This window comes from Cyprinodon tularosa, unplaced genomic scaffold (genome assembly GCF_016077235.1).
Source record: "Cyprinodon tularosa strain WSP-4 unplaced genomic scaffold, ASM1607723v1 ctg813, whole genome shotgun sequence".
Lineage (NCBI taxonomy): Eukaryota > Metazoa > Chordata > Actinopteri > Cyprinodontiformes > Cyprinodontidae > Cyprinodon > Cyprinodon tularosa.
Genome location: NW_024039578.1, coordinates 77,814 through 94,195, shown reverse-complemented (window position 1 = coordinate 94,195; position 16,382 = coordinate 77,814). Strand labels below are relative to the sequence as shown.

Below are 16,382 nucleotides of genomic sequence, written 5' to 3'. Positions count from 1 at the left end.
CTTGACCATGTCTACATGCCTAAATGCACTGAGTTGCCGCCATGTGATTGGCTGCTTAGAAATTAAGTGTTAACGAGCAGTTGGACAGGTGTACCTAATAAAGTGGCCGGTGAGTGTATATACACAGTAAAGAGTTAATGTAATGCAGGAGGTGTGGAGATGCTCAATGGTGTGGCTTCTAGGTTCTCAGCGGGGGAGGGAATGGAGGCAGTGTCGTGGTGATGGGGGTCTCTGGGCCTTGTTGATAAGGCTGGTAGCGGATGGGAAGAAACGGTTCTTGTGATGTGAGGTTTTGGTGCTCATGGACCACAGCCTCCTGCTAGAGGGAAGTGACTGAAAGAGTTTGTGCCTGGGGTGCGAAGGATCAGCCACAATCCTAATGCATCATCTCCTGCGTGCCTCAGAGTTCTGAAGGTGTGATGGGCTTTCATCTGTTTGGATATGTCAGAGAGACAACCTGAGATATGTGCTGAATTGAAAAAAATTATAAAAGACAAAGAAGGAGCATCCTGGGAGGAATGAAAGCTAAACAAAATCACCACATTGTCATGAAGCGGAACAGATGGACCCAGTATTTAAGGACAGACGGTCAGTAGGAAAGTTCAAAACGTTTATTGAAATAAAAAACAAAAACTAAAGTGGAGTTGCTAGGATCTGTGGCTCGCGGATGCTGCAAGAAGCGGGCGGGGCACCGCCCAATCACAGAAAATCTGGTTCAACAGTCCAGTCCATGACCCTAGAGGGTGGCAGAATCCGGCCGCTGGACTGAAGGCTGATGCAGCGCGAGTCACAAGAGTAGGTGGGGGATAAGCAGGAAGCCGACCCAGGCCGGGGATCCAGGCCAGGCAGGAACAGACAGGTGACAGGATTCAGGCTTCCCAGCAATAACAGGCTTCCAGGCAGGTTCAGAGTCTAACAGAGTCCAGAAGCATGACAGGACAGACACGCATAGGAGCAGACAGCATCAGGCTCAGTGGTAGAGGGTAGCAGAGACAGGACGTGGAACCAGAACTTGATGCAGGAACTTTAAACTGGTCTCCTCCAGTTTATTCCAGGCCTACTGGAATAAAAACTGAACCTCCCCGCGTAAAGAGCCAAAAACCCAGAGGACTCAGCAGGGCAGGAACAGTGGATGATCAGGAGACGAGACAAACACAAAACCCTCTTTCCACTGGCCACCAGGATTCAGGAAATGAACCATAGAATAAACAGAACTGAACGACTAACAGAAAAAAAATAACGATCTGGCCCCGAATGCTCAGGCTGAAGAGAATATAAACCAAAGGAAACAGGTGAGAGGAATAAGTGATAATTGCGGCAGGGAGGGAAAACGGCAGGTGAAAGAAATAACCAATCAAGGGTGAGCAAACAGGCCAGATCATGACACAAACATACATGTAATCTAGAAAAGGGGCTGCAGGTTTATTTGATTTTCAGCAGCGATTAAGAGAAGCACAACAGAAAACCAAGGCAGGCATTGGAAGGCCTCTGAGCAGGAAGACTCCAGTCAGGCTGGGAGTTGAACCTGCAACCTTCTTGTTGCAACGCAGCACTGTGTTGGTCAGAGAGAGAAACCTTGAGCTCAGAACAGTTTGAGCAGCATTAGGCTGCATCGTCTCCTCTGCTGTAAATTGAGGAAGCTCTCAGGCTCAGAAGAAAAATAGTTTTGCTGCAGGAAGTCTTTCACTTTAGTTGTTCTTAATAACCTGCAGCAGCTTAAAAAGCTGCAGAGGAGAAACAGACACGCAGCTTCAGCTGAACTCCGGCCGGCTGCTGGTACTGAGATAAAATCAGAGGTAAGGCTGAGCGCTACATATTACCCGATGGGACGTTTCGGCCTGATTCTTTGGGTCTTCAAGCTTGTTGGCTCCAGCCTTCAGGTGAGGTTGTAGTGATGGAAAAGAGAAAAAAAAAGTACTTTATCTTCTTACAAAAATCCACCAGAGACATCAAAGATCGTCAATGTTTTTAAACTAGTTCTTCTATTTAAATCATTTTGGGCCTTATTGCGTTCCAGAGCAGCATTTCTCACTTTCTGTCATTTAACGTTATGCTGTCAGCAGGAAGTAACTCAGCAGGAAATATGTTGGCATGGATTTTAAGATGGATACTATGAAGGGTTGAAGTGTTTTGGTAACTAACAGCTGATGGGCACAAAATCCAGGTCCTGAACCCTTTCTGGACTAAAGAGCAACACAGAGGAGCTGCACAGGACAACAGAGGTCGCTGGAAAAGGCGAAGATGGAGCAGCTGCTTCCCAACATTAAAGCAGGACTGCAAACATGCTTTTTTCCCCATTTATTTTGGCTAAATTATGATAATCTGATGACTTCCTGCAGTTAGATTTACCAAGTCTACCAAGACCCAATCTGATTTAAAACATTTATAAATTACTGCATGTTTTCTGACGAAAGTGTCTAACTTCGATTGCACTGCTTCTCCTGTAAATACGGTAAAGCCCTCCGGAGCGTCCGGCTGGGTTGCAGTTTGGACTGCTGGAAGAACAGCGGTGAACTGGTGAAAGAAAAGTGAAATGGCGTGCTCAAAGATGACCCTGCACATTTAGAGGATGTTTGGCTCAACCTGCTGCTGTGAAGCAGGATTCTCCACCATGAACAGAATCAACAATAAATCTGGATCCAGGCTCAAAATGCGCTCCTTGATATGTGCTTGAGAATGGCTTAGTCTCCGGTTAAACCCAGGTTTAAAGCCTTGCAGGGCAGCCTAAAGCCCACTGCCAACATTAAGACAGAAAAAAGAAAGAAAATAACAAACGCTCAGTTCAGGGGTTTGAGAAAATATGTTGATCAGGAAATTGTCTATAAACCAAACTGAACAATTTTTGTTCTCTACTTCAAAAAACACTTTAGATTTTAAAATGGAAAAATGTTCTATTTTTGTTTATACTTTTTTATTTAAAAAGTCTAGGGATGCACGATATTGGGATTTTGGCCGATATCCGATATGCCGATATTTTAAAACTCGTGTAGCCGATAACCGATATCAATACCGATGTTAAAGCTGGACAGAAATAAGTAGTCATTGAAAATAGCAGTTTTGTTATCCATTTCTGACACTTTGAAAAATAATATACTCAAATATATTTTCATATGCTGATATCAAATAGATTTTTAAAAACGCGGTATCGATCTATTTTACTTTCAAAATCTCGTGAAATTTCATCGTTCTGTTACAAACTCTCGTGATATTTTGCAAATTCTTGTGAGATTTTGTTAGTAAAATAGATCGATACCGCGTCAATATATCAACATATAAAAATATGGCAACATTTGGTGAATTTTCGGGGGATTTCGTAGCATAACGATGAGATATAGCAATATTTCATTAGTAAAAGAGATTGATATGGTGTTTTTAAATGGCAATATATCAGCATAGGAAGATATTGGGATATTTTAATGGATCAATATTTTTCCCTCGTCTTTAGAAGTTTTTAAGTCTGTAAAAAAGACGTTTTTGAGGAAGAAGAAGAAGTATTTATTTTTTATTTTTTTTAGACTTTAGAAACTGAGAAGCTGATCAAATATCGGGTTAAATATCGGTGGGGTGGCCGATGTCAGATATTCAGTTTTAAGGCAGATACCGATAGGGGACCGATTATATCGTGCATCCCTAAAAAAGTCAATGTATAACATGGATGCATGAAAACCTCATTTTATTTCAGGGTTTAATTCTGTTGAAAGTAACAGATTATAATTAAAAATGTCTCCGGACCTTTACTGGTTGTTGATTTTCTTTATTCGGACCCCGATGATTTTTAATTGGTTACCGCTGCTCTAAAAGGCTTTAAAAGCTACAGTAAGCCTTGGCCAGCAGACAACATTTGCAAAGCTTTATTTTTGCTTTTCTGGCTTCATCAATATGCAGAGCAACATGCAGATGGATTTTCTGTGTCTGAAACTCAATTGAAGCCGCAGTTTTTACATTCTCTTTAGTATTTCTGAAAGTCAGGCACAAACTGATAACCTGACTCCGCCAGATGGATTTGCTCCGCATATCCATCTGGAAACCTTCCGTTGAAGTAATTTTGGGAAGGGACAAAAATACTGGTTAGCTGATTGGCCTATGTTGGTGATAGACGGGCCAAATAAACCAATCAGATCAACCAAGCATATGACGTACTAACAGAGCGACGACGAAAACACAACCACAAGCCAGGCTACTCTTGCCGAAACCAGTCGGGAGAAGAGCAAAAACATCTTTTCCTCTGAGAAAAGCCTCCAGAGCAGTGTTTTGCTCTTCTTTCAGTGAAGAAATACTCTGTAATTCTTCACTGAAATCGGCTGAAGCCGCCATGTTCTTTAGACTGAACTGTCGCGCTTCTCGTTGCGTCACACCTCAACCCGCCTCAAAGCCAACGCTGATTGGACGTTCGTTTGGTGAACGGCTCCAAATTTTCTTTAACGGAAAGTAGCCAGACTGATCTGCGAGTGAAACCTTGAAAGCTCGCGAGATCAGGATGGTCTCACGAGGCTACCAAACTGATGGGGGACGAATAAACATAGAAACCTTTCTCCTGCTTCATGATACTTCATTTTTATATTTATTCAATTTCTTTATTTTTTTTATCTTATGTCTGCCACTCTTAGAGATAAGCTAAACATTTAAAGTTCTCCACCTTACCGGTTCTCCCATCTTCCATTTTGTCCCCAAAGAAAATGTTTGCATCTGAAACCAGTGCAGTTGTGAAGAGCGTCGGAGCGGAGGACAATCTGATTTCTAACACTAACCTAAACCAGAAAGTGGATCTTCTGACTCTGGTCCGAGTCAGAGAGGGGAAATTCTTTGAGTATCCAAAATACACAGCGGTGGACTGCACCTTGCCTGAGCTCATCGAGGAGGAAGAGGAGGAGTTTTCTCCGGGTAAGTTCCCTGGCAGACACACAAACGCCACCTGAAATATTTCTCTGACCTCTAACTTTTCTGCCAGAGGTTGAAGAAGAGCTTTTAGTGAAGGACTTCAAGACTTCCTTAGAGACCAAGGGGAGCGGTCAACTGGGGGGAGGAGTTGCAACTGTTGGGGAAGCTAATGTCTCTGCAAGCTCTGACACTGTGGATGGTCTGGCTGACTGTGTCAGCATCAAGAAGAAGACGGCCGTCCTTAAAGGTGTGAGGGCCAAGTTCGACGGCAGGTACAGCAGGATGCAGCTGTGGTCTTCACGCCGCTGGTCTGAACTGGTTCTAATGGGTTCCTCTGCTCACGCTGTCTGTCAGGAAACTGAAGAAAGCAAAGCTGAAGCAGCTGAGACTGAAGGACAAGGACAGGCTGGCGTTCGTTCATCAGACGGTTTATAACACTGGACCTGTGAAAATGATCAAGAAGTCATCTCAGGACGGATCCATCTCAGCGTCCTACCAGAAGTTCGTGAAGCTGCTGTTCAAGGTGAAGGAACCTGCACAGAGTTCTGACTAGAATAGTGTTCAGGCCTCTGATTATCTGCTGTTAGCAGCAAATCTTTAGTTTGTGTTGTTTGATTAAATGAAGGAAACCTTCTGGACTTAACTTGTCCTTCCAGGGCAGCATAAAGGAGGAGACATCCTTCACCGTCCCAGAAAAATCCACCTTTGCTTATGGGCTGCAGGAGATTGTGGTGGAGGAAGAGAAGATGGGTAAGATCTGTTTCTTCCCACCTTTGTTGTTTGCATTCTTGCAGTTTCATTATCATTTCTTCTTGTGTTGTTTAGAAATTCCTTTGGAACCCTGGACTAACAAGAAGAACTATGGTGAGTTTTACTCTTTAAAGTTGTAGAGAAAAGCCTGTTCCAACCGTTGCTTTTCTGAATTCTCCCGATTGGTGCCCGACTTTATCTGAGTGAATAAAGTGAATGTGATTTGTTGTTTATTAAGGGGGTGGAAGGTTTGCAAGCATGTTTGGTTGTGGCCGGTTTGTGGGAAGCATCTTGCTAACCAGTTAGCAACTTAGTGCTAGCAGGTTCCCAATGGGAAATTCCATTGGGACCAAGTAGCACTAAATTGGTGACTTAGAAACGACGCTGTCAAGGAACGCTATGGACAGCGGAAACATGCAAGAGGAGGAGAGTTTAGTGTCGGAGGTCGTGGATGAGTCTCCTCCATCATCCTTTTTTATTTAGAGGAGGAAAGCGGGGAAGAAGATGTTGTGGAAGAGGACGCCAGGGCGGCAGAAGCTTGGTTTGGTGTAGAAGGCTTCCAGCCGTACATGTTTGAGCCCTTGCCTCGCAACGCTGCCAGTTCTGTTAGCTCTACGCCTGCCGAAGACACAGACGTCCATCCCCGTGAACACTGGGACGCAACTCAATGGGAAAGGAAAGGATTCTGGTTTCAACCGTTGCGTATATTAGCTGCGACATATGAATCAAGATGCTATGACCAAAAAACATTGATTGACAGATGACCGTTGATATATGATTGGCCGAATTTCAACATATTCTCATTATCAGTTCGTATGAAATTGTACAAAAAGTTATGCACAGTATTTCGTACGTTTTTGATGTTTTTCCTCGAAAAAACATATCAGTGCGCATGCGCAGCCAGATAGACGAAAAAAGCAGATCCGCGGACGGACGTAAAACTGGGACGGACAGTGCAATAATTACTTCATAATGTCTCTCACTAGGTTGCTTGCTGTTTTGTATCTTAGGGTTAGGGTTAACTGTATGTTAAATTCTATGTTTTTGAATGGTGCGTAAGATGCGCATGTGCATGGATATCTTGTCTCGAGGCAAGACGTAAAAATACGACGAAATACGATGAAAAAAAACGTCAAAAACGTTTGAAATACTGTGCATAAACCTTTTGTACGATTTCATACGTACGATAATGAGAATACACTGCGAATTTAGGTGTTCAGGCTGACGTAGAACTAACTGGCCTGCGGAAGATAACGAAAAAACCACCACAGATTTTAAGACAGGATTTTTTTTAAATAGAAATGTTCTAACTTTTGGGACAATACGTTCTGATAAAGAGTACTTTTATATACATGTTTAAGCCTGAATGATTTGACATTTAAATATGACTTCCCTACGACTTTAAGTATATAGTCTGCACTGTTTGGTTGAGCCTGACAATTGAAAGTCAAACTGATCCAGTTGAAGCCAAAGTCTCACCCTAATAGATACCGTCTGGACTTGACTGGGCTCTGATACCTGTTCTAGAACCAGATCCATGCAGAGGAGTCTTTAAGCTTCCAGAGGAGCCAATGTCTCCAAAGCTTACAGTGTGCCTGAATCTTAGTCATTACTGTTCGGTTTGTTAGTGAATAACAGGAAGAGTAACACCTTCTAATCTAAGGACATTTATGTTACTAGATCAGGGGGCCATATCATGAAGAAGGTGTAAAAAATTCAGATTAAAATCTGCAACTCTAAATTGATCTAGCCTAAAGTCATGAACTCTAACTTGAAGTATGAAAAGCCATCATCAGTGGAACACCAATTTGTCGAGTCACCATTACAACAGTCAACAGGAAGTGCCTTTTTCACCCCACTGAAACTATTTAGTACAGAAATGCAAAGAAAGTGAAAAAAAGAAGTAGAATGTGTTTTAAAGACAGAGAAACAGCGCTACAGCTATAAAGGAGAGGAGGATGACAAAGCTCCAGGGCTACGGCAGGCTGTTTTTACATTTATTAAAATGACTCCTCTCTGTTGTTCCATTTGTTTCCACTAAAATAAGATTGTTCTTGATCAAAATCAAACTCCTAGACTGAACTCGTACTCGTACTTTTTTTTCTTTTTTTTACTACTGAATCTCTCAAAAAAAAAAAAAACATATTTTCTAATTTACATTTTAGTTGCAGAAACTGAATCTTATAAAGTAAAAAAACTAAACAAAATCAAACTAGTAAGAATTAAGTTTTATATATTTAGAAATGTTTTACATTTTAAGTGGCCGTTCTGACAATTATCAGCTTCACTGAAAATGTATTTATGATATCTGAAAAACATCTTTTCATAGTTAAAATAATACAAATTGTGACCAGTAATATTAGGAATATGGATATCTGAAATTAAATTCTAGACATTCAGAATGTTTATTCTAGATGGAGAATATCTTTTTTTTTGTGGAACAAAGAAAATTTTTTTTTTTTTTAAATCTCAAGAATGCATATTCAGTGAAAGTAGTAAATATCAAAACGGCTTGCCATAGCTGTTGTTTCTTGAATGGCAGTAGATCAATGTATCTATTTAGGTTAAAACTTCTGGCAGTAAAGAACCTGTGCATCATCTAATGGGTTCCTCCTCATGTTGATTCAGTTTTCTTTTACACAGTAAAGTGGATGTTTGCAGAAAAATGGCCGTCATTAGCAGCTATTAGTCCCATAGAAGGGCTTCAGATTGTGCATGTGGGCTCAGTAGGTTTTTATCATTGAGTGAAACCTAATCCTGGCCCTAAAGTAATTCCTTTTCCCCCACAGTATTAATGAATCTATTTATGTGAAATCTTAAAATAATTTCAGTAGTTCTTCACGTACTGTTAATAGAGCTAAATAAAAAATAAAATGATCGCTCACAATAAACAAACCAAAAACAAGTAAACTCACGTCCTGTCTCCCTATAAATATTTGATTCTCTGTGAAAAAGTTCAGATCATTCTTTAATAAGCTCCTCATCAAACGAACATGCAATGTTTTTTTAATACCTAATATGCGTAACGGACCTACTGAATGATATATATATTAACAAAAATCTGACTAAATTAGGACATAAAACAGCTTGATTGGCTGTAAGGAGGGCGGAGACAGAGGACATTTAGTTTACTGTAAAAAATCCCTCTCACTACTAGAGGTGTAAATCACATCCATCATGGCGATTCGATTCAGTATCGATTTCCTGACCCAACAATTCGATTATTTTCAATACTCAAGAATACACCACGATACGATTTGATTCGATTAATTTGTTCATATTTTTTTTAACACCTTACAGGCTAGACAATGTTTCAAATTTGAAATAAATCAAAGAAAGCTGTAATATCGTTATGCATTTTTTTTGAGAAACAACAGCAAATAACAGATAGCAAATAACCTCATTCACTGAAAAACAATAATTCCCTGCGTTATAGATTCTGAAAGGCCTTGCATCAAAAAATACTGCAGAAAATCAGTGCAATGAGTGCAATGCAATACCTCGGCTTCAGGCGTCCCGCCCCCTCCACAGACGCTCCGCTGCTCCTCTACCTAATTGTAGCTGACCGCAGACAGGAGGCCGGCTTGTTTTGTTTTTATGACCGAAATTGTGGAAACCACCTCGCTCTCCGCTCTTTTTGGCCCTCATGTCCCTCCGTCGTCGGACTAAACTCGCCCCCACTTCCTCGCCGCCTCGGCCGTATCTAGGCCCACAGTGTGTAGCACAGAGACCACGCTTCAATATTGAGCATAATTTAAAAATGTCTGCATCAAGCTCACTGCATCAAACTGCTGCAGTAGTATAACCAGGAAGCGCGGTAGGAGGGCAAAATAGGTTTAGCGCCACCGCAGCACGGGAGGGAGAATTACGCCCAGGAGCAAATGGATAAAAATAGACTGGAGCAGGGGCGGATCTAGAAAAATATTTATGGGGTGGCAAGAGGGGGGCACGAATTTTTTAGGGGTGGCAACATATGGCCTTTGTTTACACTGAATTTAATCACAGTTATCACAGTTTGGTGAGAATAGTATGTACAGTACTAGTGTTTCATGTGAAACGGTTCATATTAATAATACATCGTACAATGAGATCTCACTTAATAGGAGATAGAAGAATGATAACACTACTTCTAGAGGGGCCTTATGGCAGGAAAGGTATTAAGGTAAGACACAAGTGCTGAGTCGCAGATGTGTGAGATTGACTGTCAGAGAGGCAGCTTTGCAGCATTTGCACAAGAAGAAACTATAGAAAGAAAAAGTTACCCATCATAGATCTATGGACTGAGCTGGACTAAAGTGAGCAGAACTACACAGTAGAAATAAATGGGTCAAGGCACCCGAACAAGGTACTGGACATCTATGTAATGTTTACTCTGAACACACATTTACCCCATTTGTTCCTCAGTAACTTGACATACAGCAGTTAAGGCAACATGAAAGGGACATTTCATGCATGTAAATATGCTGTAGATAGAGCTGCATATGGAGGACCAACTCTGCCATATTTAAAAATAAATACAGAAATAAATAAATGCTCAATAAATAAATAAGCATACAATTAATTGCCACCAAAAATACAATCAACAAATAAATGTAATTAGAAATTATATTATAATGGCAGGCAGAAATGTTAAAAGGGGGGGCAGAAAGAAATAGCGGCGAAGAAATAACTAGGGTAAAAAAATACAAAGGAAGAATAAAACAGACAAAAATATGATAACATGCACATAAATAAATACTTAAAAATATAAGTAATGAAAAAATGAAGTTGAAGATAAGAAATGACAAAAAAATAAATAAGGTAAATATTAAAAAGGCAAAGAAATAAAGAAGCCAATTAAAAGAGTTATATACCTTTATGACTAGCTGTATAATTTAATTTCTACTTGCATTTATTTGTTGTTTGTATTTTTGGTGGCAATTTATTTATTGAGCATTTATTTCTGTATTTATTTTTAAATATGGCAGAGTTGGTCCTCCATACTGCTGTATCAACAAATCAACAAAAAGGCGGGTTCTGTATGTTACATCAAAATCTCCATAAATCTGAAATAAAACAAACATAAAAATACATTTTGCTTGTGAGTAGGTTCATACGGGTCATTTCTGGATAGTTTCATATTATATATACAAAAAAGAAACAACAACACTGCTCCATATTAAGCAGGATTTACACCAGTATCACATTTTTAACTTTTAACACTTTTGGTTTTATTAAAGGAAATATCAGATTTTCTCAGGTTCCAAAACAAAACATAGCAGCTCTGTAAAGGCTCACCAGAGAGCAAACATAAAGTTAACATGACTATAACAGCTGAATGCAGTGATTTCCATGTTGCTCAGCAAAATGCTTCACAACTTTATTTAGATCCAATGCCTTTGTGCGTTTTGATTTGAGTAAAAACAAACTAGATCGTCTCTGTCTTTCTGAGCCTGAAACGTCAGGCCTAACTAACATCATAGATAGAGAAATAACGTTCTGCAACCTGATTTTCATCATCTCAAAATCAGCGTTGCAGCTCTCCTAGCAACATTGTGCTTTCATTATGATTTCATTTCTCGATAGATAGTTAATCAATTTTTACCTGTTTCATCCTGTGTCTCCTCTCCCCATCACCCCTGGCTCCCTCGCTTTGCCCCATTCTGTTTTCAAAACAATCAGTCTCAGTCGCTCTCGCGTCATCTCGTGCTGCATTCACTGCAGTCCGACATTGGAAATGAGCGGCCGTAATTCTCAAATGATCCATAATTTATAAGCCTCGCGACCCCTACCGCCAACTGGGGTGGCAGCTGGGGTGGCAAGGCTGTCATTTAGGGTGGCAGTTGCCACCCTAAATGACAGCCTTGCCACCCCAGTAGATCCGCCTATGGACTGGAGGAAAAAAAAACATGAATCGATTCTCTTGCGGACGTATCGTTGCATCAGATCGTCGGCTGTTGGATCGATGCATCGATACAAAAGGACTATTATTTACACCCCTACTCCGTACCAGGTTAGCTATGAGGAGAATATTACTATGGCGACTGAGACAGGTTAATTAAACCTCTTTGTGAACCGGAAAGATCAGAGTTTCCCTGTTTTCATGTTTAGGCAACTTAGAGTTTTCTGTAAACCTGCTTCATGAAACAGACCCCAGATATCCACCGAGCAGGTGGCTTTTCCTCCAGAGCAGTTAGGGTGACAATGGAAAAAACTGCCACAACTGTTTTGCTCACAACATGGAGGTTTTATTTTCTTTATTTAATCTGAAAATCATGTGCAAAATAACCTTTTGATTAATAATAATGATCTAATTTGTTTCCAGGTTTTCTCACACATGACAGCATCGACTCAGATCTATTGCAACAAGTCAGAGAAGGTAAGAGAGGCTCTCTCACCACAGAAACATTGGATTAATTTTATATACATTTATGCAGCAGTTAAACACAGAAGTAGCTAAAGCCATCTGTTGGTGAAACACAGCTTTATATTTCTGCCTCACCAGAAAGGCCGTGTTAAAATCTCTTGGCTTCTGTCTAAAGAACGAATAATTTCTGTTTTCTTATTTTTCTCCATCTTTTAAAGTAAAGCATCCATTACAGTCCATCATCTAAAGTTAATAAGAATCTGCTGAACAGCAAATGTTCATCTTTTTTTTAATTTAAAAACCAGTTTAATTTCACCTTTTTGAGAGTCTGAATGTTTTTGCTCTCTTCCTTCCTGCCTGTAATTGTTTTTTCTTTTAACTTGGATATAAATGTAATATAAATACAACTTAATCATGATAACTAGAGGTGGATATTGATTCTGTTGCATATCTTTGCTCAACCCAATTCATCAAAAATTGAAGTTATCTATTTTAGCTCCAGATCCAGCTAATTTATGAAAACTTTTACATGAATCACAACCAACCAGCCTGCTGGATCTCATAGACCTTTCACAGTCCATGCTCTGGAAACTAATCTCATGGTCTTTCCTGCAGTCGTTTCGGTTAAAGAGTTTCTTCTAAAGCCGCTCCGAAAACTTCCTGAGTCGACCTGCAAGAACCTGCTAGAGAAACTCCAAGAGGTTCTGGAGGAAGGAGGTGCTCTGAGCCTCCTGGAGGAAACGGTACGGCTGATGCTCCTCTCATCCTGATGAACAGAGTTACAGTCACCTCCATATTTTCCTAGGCTGTTTTCTTTCAGATATGAATGTCTTTGCTGTGGTTCAGTGGATCACTGTTTTCTTCTTCATCTCAGCTGGGTCAGAGCAGCAAAGGAGATTATGAGCGTCCAACGTCTAAGGCCGTTTCGTCCCTCATGGACCTCCTGGATAAATCCAAAGAGTCTTCCAATGTAAAGGATGCTATGCATCTTCTGGTCAGTGCGATGGAAGGTGAGTCAGCTGAAGATCTCATCATCAGAGGAAGCCATTCAGATTTCAGGGAACTCTGAGCTGCTTTTAGAGAATATTTGATAATTTGGATGTTTTGTGTGTTTTTTGCTCCTGCTGAGACGTTCATGGTCTGCTATCTTCTAGATCTGAATCATTAAACTTTCTTCTTCTTCTGTTTTGTGCAGCTCTGCCAGAGGGAGCGGTGAGAACTCTGACCTCCGGCAGTCCTGAAACTCTGGCTGTTCTCAGTCAGATGGTTGGTCCAATTTTCTCACATTTTTACTCAGTCAAACCCTATTTATTTGTTTATTTTTATGAACTGAACCCAACAGCAGGTCAAGAACCAGTTCTGTTGTTTAACCATGTAAGGATTCTATGGAGCTAAATTTGGATCATTAAGTTTATTAAAAAAAAGACATTTTTTTTTTTTTTTTACGAAAAAAAAATAAAAAATCTAGTTGAAACACATGATAATTCACTGATATAAGATGTTTATGTTAGCACTTAACATCTCCCTGAACCCCAGTGGGCCTCAGCAGATGGCCGCTCACACTGAGCCTGGTCCTGCTGGAGGTTTCTTCCTGTTCAAAGGGAGTTTTTCCTCTCCACTGTCGCTACAAGCATGCTTAGTGTGAGGGATTGCTGAAGAGTCAATGAGTCGATGCAATCAGCTGGTTTTCCTTAGATAGAAAACTTTGAATCAATCTGACTGGATGATCTGGTGAACTGGAAAGTGACCTGAGATGACGTGGTGTGAATTGGAGCTATAGAAATAAACTGAATAGAATTGAACAAAAATGAGAGAAATCATGATATTCACAAATTTGCGCAGCATTTTCAGTTCTGCGGGACATTTCCTTTGCTCTCAAAGTACAGAGGAAGAACCGTCAGACTGACGCAGCAGCGATATGGTTCCAACAATATCTAAGCTTAGATCAGTTTAATTAAAACCAATCATATAAACAGAATATTAATGATGCTTTAAAAGCTGTTCTAGTTCCCATGGTTTCCAAATGCATCAGCTGGGAAGATCTAGTCCCAGCTGATGAAGGTTCTCAGTCATCCAGGTCATAGTCATTCCGTAAAAATTCAAAAAATATCCACTGCACTTGATTTTCAAGGTTTGAAGACGTTTCGCCACCTCTCCAGGAATTGAGAAAACTTCCTGGAGAGGTGGCGAAACGTCTTCAAACCTTGAAAACCAAGTCCAGTGGATATTTTTTGAATTTTTACGGAACAGCTAAAGTTTGCCCCGCCCACCAAAGGGCCAGCAGCATCTGAAAAGTAGTTGTAAATATTTCTTGTCACTTTTTTACAGTATCTTCATTTTTTCAAAAAATTTTTTAAGTTAACAAAAAATTCTTTTCAGTTTCTCAAAAAAAATGTCAGAAAATATTTTTTAGCTTACTTTCATGTCATTAGATTAAATTCAGTTCATTTATAAAGCACCTAATCAGAGAATATATCATGTCAAGAAACTTTACAGACAATACAGTCAGATAGGAAGAAATATCCATGAAGGAAGAGAAGCTGATTGAAACAGGTCATCGATTTACGGGACTCATGCATGCATGTAGCGACAGCGGAGAGGAAAAACTTTCTTTTAACAGGAGTAAACCTTCAGTAGAACCTTAGTTCTGCTGAAGGTTTAGAAGGCTTAGTTTGAATGGAGTCAGAGGCAGGCATACAGAAAGAACAAAGAAGAACTGATCTATAAATACTTTCTTTCTTAGTAAACTTGCTCTATAGATGGTTCTGTCTAGAAAAGAATCAACTAGCAGAGCAGTTCTGAGCCAGTTTTCCTTTTAAAGGTATGAAAGAGAATAACAAGTTAGCCGCAGTAAAAGTTTAGCCTATAGCTAAGTCTAGTATAGGAATAAATACAAAAAAACAGGCCCAATTGTATCATCTGATAAAAAATGCTACCACTTTTGGCATTTACTTAATCATTTTTAGTTACTTTAACATAATTGTTTTATGTGCTTCCCTGCTAACATGAAACAATTGTGTTAAAGTAACTAAATATGATTAAGTAAATGCCAAAACGGTTCCAAGATGGAGTCAAAGCCAAACAAGAACAGAGCCAATGAAGAAACTACTGCTATGAAAAGGAAAAGCAGAGAGAACATAAAGTTAGGGGTTGACCTAACAGATTCTGCAGAGTGGGAGAATAGAGATAGAATGAAGCAGAATGATGAAAAAGGGGTCCCTATGTCCTCCAGCAGTCTAAGCCTATAGCAGCAGAACTATAGAGATAGATCAGGATAACCTGAGCCACTCTAACTAGAAGCTTTATCAAAAAGGAAAGTTTTAAGCCTAGCCTTAAAAGTAGACAGGGTGTCTGCCTCACGGACTAAAACTGGTAGTTGGTTCCACAGGAGAGGAGCCTGAGAACTAAAAGATCTGCCTCCCATTCTACTTTTAGAAATTCTAGGAACCATTAGTAAACCTGCAGATTGAGAGCGAAGTGCTCTGTTAGGAACATAAGGAACAATCAGATCTCTGATATCAGATGGAGCTTGGCCATTTAAGGCTTTATATGTGAGAAGGAGGATTTTGAAAATTATTTTCTAGGCTCAGTCGGCCTCTATATTTGGCTTTTTTTGTAAGTAGGTGCATAGGAAAAAGTTCAAGAGAGGGAAAAGATAGAAACTAACTGAACCAGTGTAGCTGCGTTGAGGCTGCGTGCTTTATCACATGTGCCGTACTCGATGTAACAGTGTGGTCCTACCACTATGCCTCTGACTGCTCATGTGCCTTGCTGCTTGGCCAGGGGGAGGGGGTATCCCTTTGGTTCACTGCTCAGCACATCATTCAGGCTGTTTGGGTCCTGCTCCTTGTTTAAGTGCCTTCTTACTTTTTTCCACATGTCCCTGTGTGTCTCTAGGTGCAGAGTCTGAAGGATGGAGGTGATGTCTCTCTCCCAGAGTCTCCACCCGTCTCCTTGCAGCAGGACGGGGAGCTGCGCTGGGCGGCTGACCTCCTCTGCTCCTCTGATGAGACACTGACGGAGCTAAGTGAGAGCTGGACCCGACCACCCGATGTTCTGCTGGAGGTTGTTGCTCTGACCGTGCTGGGAGTCCACATCCTGCAGCACAGAGAGTGAAGCCGGTTCTGCTGGTGGAGGGTCTCAAGATTATTGAAACCCTCTTAATGATTAATCTACTTCTTTGTGGTTCTCAGAAATAAAAAATAAAAAACTTATTCTGGAGAAGTTGCATAAATTTACAAAACTTCGTGTGATTCAAACTTTTACTGATCTCTTCATAGTAAAATGTAAATAAAAACAGATCTCTAACTCTTCCATTGTTGTTTGATCCATTCTCCTCTGACAGAAGCTCTCAATGCCCTACTGGTTAAAAAAAGGACAGACTAAAGTCTTGCAGTGGTCTGAGTAA

The 16,382-nt window shown here is 40.4% G+C and overlaps 1 protein-coding gene across 1 annotated transcript; it reads left to right on the top strand.

Annotated features, from left to right (window-relative positions):
- The first annotated feature begins 1,750 nt into the window (after positions 1-1,750).
- Positions 1,751-16,106, top strand: LOC119774451. The gene is made up of 11 exons (XM_038271973.1): positions 1,751-1,880; positions 4,674-4,881; positions 4,949-5,150; positions 5,233-5,401; positions 5,535-5,628; positions 5,704-5,742; positions 11,933-11,986; positions 12,590-12,722; positions 12,821-12,984; positions 13,170-13,240; positions 15,872-16,106. Exons 1-11 carry the CDS (start codon positions 1,824-1,826, stop codon positions 16,088-16,090), a joined length of 1,410 nt encoding a protein of 469 aa, XP_038127901.1. The 5' UTR covers positions 1,751-1,823; the 3' UTR covers positions 16,091-16,106.
- Positions 16,107-16,382: the final 276 nt, after the last annotated feature.